The 9,925-nt window shown below is 43.0% G+C and overlaps 1 protein-coding gene across 1 annotated transcript; it reads right to left on the bottom strand.

The window, feature by feature from the left end:
• Nucleotides 1–5,884: 5,884 nt before the first annotated feature.
• On the bottom strand, nt 5,885–9,925 carry LOC139402016 (RING finger protein 11-like). Its single transcript, XM_071146063.1, has 4 exons — nt 9,679–9,925; nt 9,449–9,627; nt 8,909–9,078; nt 5,885–8,662 (listed from the first exon to the last, which is right to left on the bottom strand). The coding sequence occupies exons 2-4, from the start codon at nt 9,545–9,547 to the stop codon at nt 8,491–8,493; spliced, it is 441 nt and encodes a 146-aa protein (XP_071002164.1). The 5' UTR covers nt 9,548–9,627; nt 9,679–9,925; the 3' UTR covers nt 5,885–8,490.

The raw sequence follows: 9,925 nt of genomic DNA, 5'->3' as shown, positions 1-9,925 counted from the left end.
TGCATGTATTTCTTATGAAACACACCGCATGCCTCTATTACTACAGTATTACACTGAACATAGTCACAAAAAGGGATAAGAGAAGCTGGTCATTCCTTTCCAGTAGACCGGAGAGACGGGCATCGTTCCACATTGAGCTCTCTCCAAACATCCTGCTTGATGTTAACCAGCCTGTGCCGACTCCTCACCTTCAATGTCTGTCTGTGAGTTTGAATTTAGTGGAATATTGAGTTGCATATTAGCAGTGGCAAATGTTTATACGAATGAAAGCATTTACAACTCATTTTGAACACCTGACACACTTGACAATGTCATTTTGATTAGGCTATTATGGATCTTTCACATCTCGCTGGTTATAAAGTGAAATATATTTCTTACCAGCTCAACGAGGCAGGGTTTTCTCCCCTCTCTCTTCCTGAAATCTACAAAGGAAACACAGAACGCATATCAGTCACTTTGCGTCATATATTCAGCAAAGAGACTTATCGTATTTTGGCCATGTATTTAGCTTCATTATTAGCTAAACAGGAAAGTGTTGGACAGGTTGACTGCCTGTGGACCTTGAGGTCGCTCTCACTTTTTCATGAAGGCTTTCTGAACATTGAAGATGATCCATCCCCTCGTGATTGACAGTGATGTCGGTTGACAGTGCAGCCTGCCCCTGAAGGGTCAGGAACTCTCTGATGAGCTTTCTCTGTAAGACAGGCCATCATTAGCTCTGAAACCAGAGCTCTAACTGGCCATTAATTTGAACTCATACAAACTTATAAGGGATATGACGGGCCATGTTTGGCCTGTTATTTATCACTTCCTATGTAGTCAAACAAAATGGAGAGAGATGTGTATGCCACAACGCCAGATATAGGTTATGAAGTGATTTGTCTTCATGAACTAATATTGAGGTGTTTCACACAGTGACGTCACTTGATGGCGCTCAATGTCAAGCGACATTTTTGTCATCATACAATTGAATTTGCCATGTGTCCTGCGGGCTGCTGTAAACCCATAGAGAGCCTATTGAATTACTAGAGGGGCATTGTCAAATGTTAAGCGGAGCAGCACAGGAGAACCCAAGAGCAGACTCAGACCAGGAAACAGGGATGAATGAACCAAGATATTTATTGCAACACAGGGAGAGATGAAGTGCAGATCCAGGGAAGCTTGGATGAGTTGTAGGAAACCCGATGTGGAGGCTGAGGTTGGAGTGCGCTGTGTTGGGACAGGGTAAACAGGTCCGGAGGGGAATCCAAGGGAGTGATGGTGAGTTGAATTCAGAACAGGGTAGCAGGGTGGTGAAATGTGGAACAGGAGACAGGAACCAGTCAGAGCGGCAAAATGAATGGAGATTACAATCTGGCAGAGTGGAAGTGGCAGGATTGAGTATTTGTAGAGGTCTTGATTATGGAACGGGTTGCAGCTGGTCGGGAACTGCTCCGACTCCAGCACACCTGTCTCCAACCACACAATCACACAGAGAGAGAGAGAGAGAAGAAGAGGGAGAGGGAGAGAACTGGGGGAATGGCTGCAGGTCAAGGAGACACCAAATGTCCACTAGGGGGTGTAGCAGGAGCACATGTGACAATAAACCCTCAAATTTCCATAATTGGGCAAACACGGCAGCCATCTTGGTCAGGGATGAATCCTATACCAGTCTAATTACAATGAATGGCAGGATAGGCATAGGTAATATACAGCTCTGGAAAATATTACTAAACCACTGCAAATGATCACTTTCTCTGGTTTTACTATTTATAGGTATGTGTTTGGGTAAAATTAACATTTTTGTTTAATTATATAAACTACTGACAACAGTTCTCCCAAATTCCAAATAAAAATGTAATTTAGAGCATTTATTTGCAGAAAATGACAATTGGTCAAAATAGCAAAAAATATGCAGTGTTGTCAGACCTCGAATAATGCTAAGAAAATAAGTTCATATTCATTTTTACACAACACAATACTAATGTTTTAACTTGGGAAGAGTTCAGAAATCAATATTTGGTGTAATAACCCTGATTTTCAATCACAGCTTTCATGCGTCTTGTCCTGCCCTCCACCAGTCTTTCACTGTCATGTTGGGTGACATTATGCCACTCCTGGCTCAGAAATTCCTCCACCAAATGTCACAGTGGGTGTGAGACCTGGAGAGACCTACAAGCCACAGTGTCTCGCACCCACTGTGAAATTTGGTGGAGGATCAGTGATGATCTGGGGGTGTTTCAGCAAGACTGGAATCAGGCAGATTTGTCTTTGTGAAGGACGCATGAATCAAGCCACGTACAGATTGTCCTGGAAGAAAACGTGCTTCCTTCTGATCTGACAATGTTCCCCAACTCTGAGGATTGTCTTTTCCAGTAGGACAATGCTCCATACCACACAACCAGGTCAATCAAGGTGTGGACGGAGGACCACCAGATCAAGACCCTGTCATGGCCAGCCCAATCTCCAGACCTGAACCCTGACTCCAGACCTGAACCCTGACTCCAGACCTGAACCCTGACTCCAGACCTGAACCCTGACTCCAGACCTGAACCCTGACTCCAGACCTGAACCCTGACTCCAGACCTGAACCCTGACTCCAGACCTGAACCCTGACTCCAGACCTGAACCCTGACTCCAGACCTGAACCCTGACTCCAGACCTGAACCCTGACTCCAGACCTGAACCCTGACTCCAGACCTGAACCCTGACTCCAGACCTGAACCCTGACTCCAGACCTGAACCCTGACTCCAGACCTGAACCCTGACTCCAGACCTGAACCCTGACTCCAGACCTGAACCCTGACTCCAGACCTGAACCCTGACTCCAGACCTGAACCCTGACTCCAGACCTGAACCCATGACCTGTCCATTTTCTGTAAATAAATGCACTAAATGACAATATTTTTATTTGGAATTTGGATGTTGTCAGTAGTTTATAGAATAAACCAAAAATGTACATTTTACCCAAACACATACCTATAAATAGTACAACCAGAGTAACTGATAATTTTGCAGTGGTGTCTTCATTTCTTCCAGAGCTGTATATGAAATTTGGCAGATGCTTTTATCTTAAGTTAACCAACTCCCTGACCAACTTGACTGACCTTTGGCTCATCATAAGAAGGTTCAATACCATTCCAGTATTCTAATTCCTAATGTTACCAAAAAGACTGTTCTGAATGCTTAAATAATGTCATGTCTACAGGATAGTTTCACTCAAAATGCTAACTTATTTATGAAGAGCTTTTCAAACATTTTGTTCAAATGCAACATGCCAACAAAGTGTCAATAAGTATTGAGATAAACTTTTGTTATTGACCAAATACTTATTTTCCACCATAATTTGCAAATAAATTCATTAAAAATCCTACAATGTGATTTTCTTCATTTTTTTTCTCATTTTGTCTGTCATGGTTGAAGTGTACCTATGATGAAAATTACAGGCCTCTCTCATCTTTTTAAGTGGGAGAACTTGCACAATTGGTGGCTGACTAAATACTTTTTTGCCCCAATGTATAAGACATTCACGTATTTAATGATTCTAATTTGTGTTTATCTAGAATTATGAGCCTTTAGGAATAAAGATGCCTGCTGTTAAGCAGAGAAAACATGTAATGAAATAGGCAGTATCAACCTATTAGGTAAATTAAATAATGAAATAGTCAGTATCAACCTATTAGGCAACTGAAAAAATAAAATAGGCAGTATCAACCTATTAGGTAACTGAAATAATGAAATGGGCAGTATCAACCTATTAGGCAACTGAAATAATGAAATAGGCAGTATCAACCTATTAGGTAAATGAAATAATGAAATAGTCAGTATCAACCTATTAGGCAACTGAAAAAATAAAATAGGCAGTATCAACCTATTAGGTAACTGAAATAGTGAAATAGTCAGTATCAACCTACTAGGCAACTGAAATAATACAATAGACAGTATCAACCTATCAGGCAACTGAAATAATAAAATAGGCAGTATCAACCTATTACTGGCCAGTCTGGCCTGCATATAAACCCAGCAAAAAAAGAAACCTCCCTTTTTCAGGACCCTGTTTTTCAAAGATAATTCGTAAAAATCCAAATAACTTCACAAATCTTCACTGTAAAGGGTTAAACACTGTTTCCCATGCCTGTTCAATAAACCATAAACAATTAATGAACATGCACATGTGGAATGGTCGTTAAGACACTAACAGCTAACAAATGGTAGGCAATTAAGGTCACAGTTATGAAAACTTAGGACACTAAAAGAAAGATGCCCAGGGTCCCTGCTCATCTGGGTGAACGTGCCTTAGGCATGCTGCAAGGAGGCATGAGAACTGCAGATGTGGCCAGGGCAATAAATTGCTATATCTGTACTGTGAGACGCTTAAGACAGCGCTACAGGGAGACAGGACGGACAGCTGATCGTCCTCGCGGTGGCAGACCACATGTATCAACACCTGCACAGGATCGGTACATCCGAACATCACACCTGCGGGACAGGTACATGATGGCAACAACATCTGCCCGAGTTACACCAGGAACGCACAATCCCTCCATCAGTGCTCAGACTGTCCGCAATAGGCTGAGAGTGGCTGGACTGAGGGCTTGTAGTCCTGTTGTAAGGCAGGTCTTCACCAGACATCACCGGCAACAACGTCGCCTATCGGCACAAACCCACCTTCACTGGACCAGACAGGACTGGCAAAAAGTGTTCTTCACTGACGAGTTGCGGTTTTGTCTCACATGGGGTGATGGTCGGTTTCACGTTTATTGTCAAAGGAATGAGCGTTACACTGAGGCCTGTACTCTGGAGCGGGATCGATTTGGAGATAGAGGGTCCGTCATGGTCTGGGGCGGTGTGTCACAGCATCATCGGACTTAGCTTGTTGTCATTGCAGGCAATCTCAACGCTGTGCGTTACAGGGAAGACATCCTCCTCCTTCATGTGGTACCCTTCCTGCAGGCTCATCCTGACATGACCCTGTAGCATGACAATGCCACCAGCCATACTGCTCGTTCTGTGCGTGATTTCCTGCAAGACAGGAATTTCAGTGTTCTGCCATGGCCAGCGAAGAGCCCTGATCTCAATCCCATTGAGCACGTCTGGGACCTGTTGGATCGGAGGGTGGGGTCTAGGGCCATTCCCCACAGAAATGTCCATGAACTTGCAGGTGCCTTGGTGGAAGAGTGGGGTAACATCTCACAGCAAGAACTGCCAAATCTGGTGCAGTCCATGAGGAGGAGATGCACTGCAGTTCTTAATGCAGCTGGTGGCCACACCAGATACTGACTGTTACTTTTGACCCCCCTTTGTTCAGGGACACATTATTCCATTTCTGTTAGTCACATGTCTGTGGAACTTGTTCAGTTTATGTCTCAGTTGTTGAATCTTATGTTCATACAAATATTTACACATTTGCTGAAAATAAACTCAGTTGACAGTTAGAGGATGTTTATTTTTTTGCTGAGTGTATTAGGAGATAGGACTCTTAAGATGACATAAAGAAACCCTCCTTATTTGCTCCCTGAACATGGCCAGGGCCCTTGTCTAGCAGGGGACAGAATACCTCTGTTTCATCATTGAGGTGGTCCTTGTCTAGCAGGGGACAGAAGACCTCTGTGTCATCATTGAGGTCATCCCTCTTCCATTCTTAGCAGGCAAAAAAACATCTAAATAGGGTCTTCTTTCTTGATGACCTCACTGTAGCGGACGATAGATAGGTGGACTATGATGGTGAAAGCATCCTGTGGGTGGGATACACTGGAATCACAAGACACCTAAATCTAGCTAACCTGTTATGCCAAAGATGGTGCACTTGCAAATCATTATTACAAATTGCTAAAACAATGTAACAACTATGATGAAACAGATACAAAATTAGAATATGGTAATAAGAAGCCATATATGAAGAAGGTTAGATTTGGCATCCACTTTTTATTGTAGTTTTTCCTAAAAGCTGAGCCCTCATTGCACACACACATTACAAAACCCAGAAACAGCAGCCAGGAACAGTCTGACTAATCATATTCTTCTTTCAGTAGACACACTCTCCATCTCCGGCTTCAAGGAGCACTAAAACAATGACACGAGTATCAGAAATGATTGTACTTCACAGGAGTTGGCTCACTTTCACCTAAAAGGGCATAGGTCTAGGACTGAACTGAATAGCAGCCATACTGTCCCCACTTTCACCTGAAGAGAGTTGGTGACGAGGGTACATTTCAAATACGCTCCTGGTTTTGACTTCATCACAGTAATGTCCACGATCAGATAGTTACATTCAGAATGGGTTCAACTCACAATCCGTTCTATTCTCCTCAGTTTGAGTCTGTACCCTCTCTCACTTGTCCTTACTTTGTTAGTATCAAACCACAGTCAATCAATAAGAGTTTCCTATTCATTTTAGTCCAATAATCAATCGACAAAACAGTTTAAAAAGCCTCTGGAATTCAATCATGTAGAATAGATCATCACTACAATACAAAAAAAAACAGATCTATATTCACAAACACATTTTCTGACAACATTGGAAAAAACACTCTAGATACAACCTTTACACAAAGTATCCAAAACAGTGTAAATTATATTTTGACACGTATTCATTCTCTTTCTCTCTTGTCAAACACTTCTACAATAAAGTTATTCAAAGAGACAATAGAGTGAGTAGTAGGAGAAATAGAAGAAGGAAGAGGGAAAAGGAGAACAAAATATATTTCCTCTGTCCTGATTCAAGGCCTGTCGTCACAAAGACTAGGAGTCCATATAACTATGATCCAAAAGGCAAAACGGTCTCCTGCTCTAAGACTCTTTGTGAATACAGTCCCAGACCTACACGGTACCAGAGGAGATCCCAAGGTGCATAGAATTCGGGGATAGATAATGGCACAGCATTTTGGGCCACGTCCAAAATGGCACCCTAATCCCTACATAGTGCACTGCTCTTGACCAGTTCCTGCATCGTGCTTTGCTCAAAAGTAGTGCATTATATAGGGATTAGTTTGCCATTTTGGACGCAAAAGTCACTCACTAACAGTAAACATAAGAATGAACAACAACAAGCCATGATCTCATAAGAGTAAGACAGCACACAGTCAAGGCAAAGCTTTGTAAGGAAAAAGATCCAAGGTGAAAATGCAGTTTAAGGTACTAAGAGCTAGCCCAGTAAGGCTGGCCACCTTGGCAAGACAGCACAAATAGATCTGGACTAACAGCTACAACAACCCACCCTGTAAAACAACATACATACAAATCCAACATCTCCAATAAAGGTATGAGGCCAGTAGTAAGTCATGAGGTAACCTACTAGACCGGCATGGGATGGAGACCTCATAGCTTATTCTCATATCTCATTACTTTGTGAACTTTTTTCTCTCTCTATGATTGCCATTTAATGAGAAAAATGTTTGCATCCTAGTCAAGAGCCCTGTGCTTTTTTGAGAGACATTCAAGGCCATACCCGTCTTAAAGCTAATTGGCCGAGACAGCAGTGTTAAGGTCGGGGGTCACCTTCTTTTGACCAATCAGAACGGTGCAATTCTAGCACTTCCTCACATCATATTGCACATTTTAGTCTGGAGGGGGATGATTGAAAAGGGAATTCAAATAAACCAACCACATAAACAAAGATATAGATCTGTTTGTGCCATCAGTTGCACTAACAGATCCAAGACCAGCCTACATAAACTAAACTAATGGGCCAATCTCTAGTCTACCACCCTCAGATCATCCAAAGGTGAAATCAGTTGTCAATAATATCGCTCATCATGACTTCTAAAGATCTCCATCTATATCCTTCACTTCACTTAAGATGTATTTGAAAACAAGTCTGAAAAGGCGAAAGAGACAGACGTTCCTAATTCCAAAAGCCCCAATACAGAGTAGAACACCCCACTTTCAACACACTCAGTGTGGTACGCCCTACATATGGAGCTTCCAAGTGGCGCAGTGGTCTAAGACACTGCATCTCAGTGCTAGAGGCGTCACTACAGACCACCTGGTTCAAATCCAGACTGTATCACAATTGGCTGTCCCCATAGGGCGGCACACAATTGGCCCAGCGCCGTCCGAGTTTGGCCGGTGTAGGCTGTCATTGTAAATAAGAATTTGTTCTTAACCGACTTCACTAGTTAAATAAAGGTTACATTTAAAAAATATATATATTTTGATACAACCCATCACTCCTCCCAGGGATGTGTGACTAGGACAGAACATCCAGGTTAAAGAGGTGATGTGTAAGGGCGTTTGGCACCTCTGTTAGAGGGGAAGTTTCTAGGATTGTGTGCACCCTATTCCCTATTTAATGCACTACTTTGGATCAGGGCCTATAAGGCTCTGGTGAAAAGTAGTACATTAAATAGGGAATAGTTTTGCAACTGAAAAAAAATTGAACAAGCACTTCTTATTGGACAAGTCCAGGTCAAGTTACTCCCTGTTTTAATCAGTTTTCTTCTGTTTGGCCTAATGAACAGGACCCAGCCAGAGACTGCTCAGATGAGTGAACTGGTCTCCTTTGAGACCAGTTCAGTTGGTCTCATAGGAGGAGAGCAGGGCGGCATCCACAGGCTCCATACAGGAAGGACAGGTGAAGGACCTCATCAGCCAGGTGTCGATGCAGTCCTCGTGGTAGATGTGCAGGCAGGGAAGGAACCGGATGGGGTCGCCGTACTCAAAGTCATTCATGCAGATCGCACACCTGGAGAGAGTGAGGCGCACGACATGACAGATAGCATTTAGTCTAAATTTGGTTTCAAATAATAAGAGGCCTACAGCTAACTTACATACACTTGGTAATGGATGAGGTGAGGACCCACTAATATCCTTCTGGGCCATTGCTCAAGATAATGTGGCTAGAAATAGGACATTGCTAGTAAATTTGTGTCTAAATTGGTTGAGCTACAAGAAAATTATATGGTTGGTCACAGGGCAGAAAAATACATACTCTTTGACTTTCTTGTCAGAGGGCTCAGAGCCGGGGTCGAAGATGCCTCTGGGGAGGTGGTGGATGAGGCCAATCCGCTGGGCGATACGGACCTGCTCCTCCTCTGTCAGCTGGCTGGCCAGGCACGTCTGACTGGGGGTGGGGTGGTACACTGGCGCCTGGACACGCTCCTGTATGGAATGTGGGGAGAGGGGTACAGGGTAACCCATGATACAGTCATCGGGGGGTCTCTGGACCCCCCCAAAACTACATGTGGATCCTCTACTATCTCAGTCAGATTTTATACCATTGACTTGATGGGGAAATGGACAGAAAGCCTTTATAGGTGTTAGTAAGCTAAATCATGCTAGAATTTTTCACATGACAGTTATAGCTTACTAGTGAACCCTAAACTTCTGACAGAATACGAAATGAGCAACAAGATACAAAACACAGCCAATGCAACATACCACTAGGCTAACTTAACAACGTGGACAGTTAGTTGACATTGTTATCAATGAATCCCCGGTATAGATGTGATCCATCTCCCCCTGAATTTACCTGGTAAGGCGGTGGGGGCTCCCCTGGAACACTGGCTTCCTGGGACTCGTTGAGGAGAGACAAGTCGTCGGCGCCTTGCGAAGACAAACAGTTCCCCATTGAACTGGACCAGCACACACAATCCCCACTACGAACAGGACAGCTAGCGAACAGGACAGCAAAGATAAGCAACAAAAACAAATATTTTTACGTGTCTTGCTAATAAGTAGTATTTTTAGCTAGCCTGCTGGGTAGCTAGCGAGTAGGAATGAACAACAGCCCTCCAACGTCGATGCAGAAAAACAATTCTAATCGCTGTGTAACTTAGAAATAAAAGTCAATATCGCTCGAAACAACGACATGTAAATGCTGTCTCTAATTATACCAATACCTAAGTCAGCGAACTGTAAAAGACACCGATTTCAATATGTGCTATTTGGTTATTCGATCTGACTATATTTTTAGATTAAACCTCTTGATGAATCCATCTTTGTTCTG

The sequence above is a fragment of the Oncorhynchus clarkii genome, unplaced genomic scaffold (assembly GCF_045791955.1).
Source record: "Oncorhynchus clarkii lewisi isolate Uvic-CL-2024 unplaced genomic scaffold, UVic_Ocla_1.0 unplaced_contig_4449_pilon_pilon, whole genome shotgun sequence".
NCBI lineage: Eukaryota > Metazoa > Chordata > Actinopteri > Salmoniformes > Salmonidae > Oncorhynchus > Oncorhynchus clarkii.
Note: the sequence above shows the minus strand (reverse complement) of the source record. Positions and strands in the feature narration are given on the sequence as shown.

Excerpts from the sequence above, each read along its gene's own strand:
- LOC139402016 (XM_071146063.1), bottom strand. The coding sequence starts at position 9,547 with ATGGGGAACTGTTTGTCTTCGCAAGGCGCCGACGACTTGTCTCTCCTC. Across the intron at positions 9,079-9,448 it reads AGCCCCCACCGCCTTACCAG|GAGCGTGTCCAGGCGCCAGT; the intron begins GTAAATTCAGGG and ends CATTCCATACAG. Across the intron at positions 8,663-8,908 it reads TCTGACAAGAAAGTCAAAGA|GTGTGCGATCTGCATGAATG; the intron begins GTATGTATTTTT and ends CACTCTCTCCAG.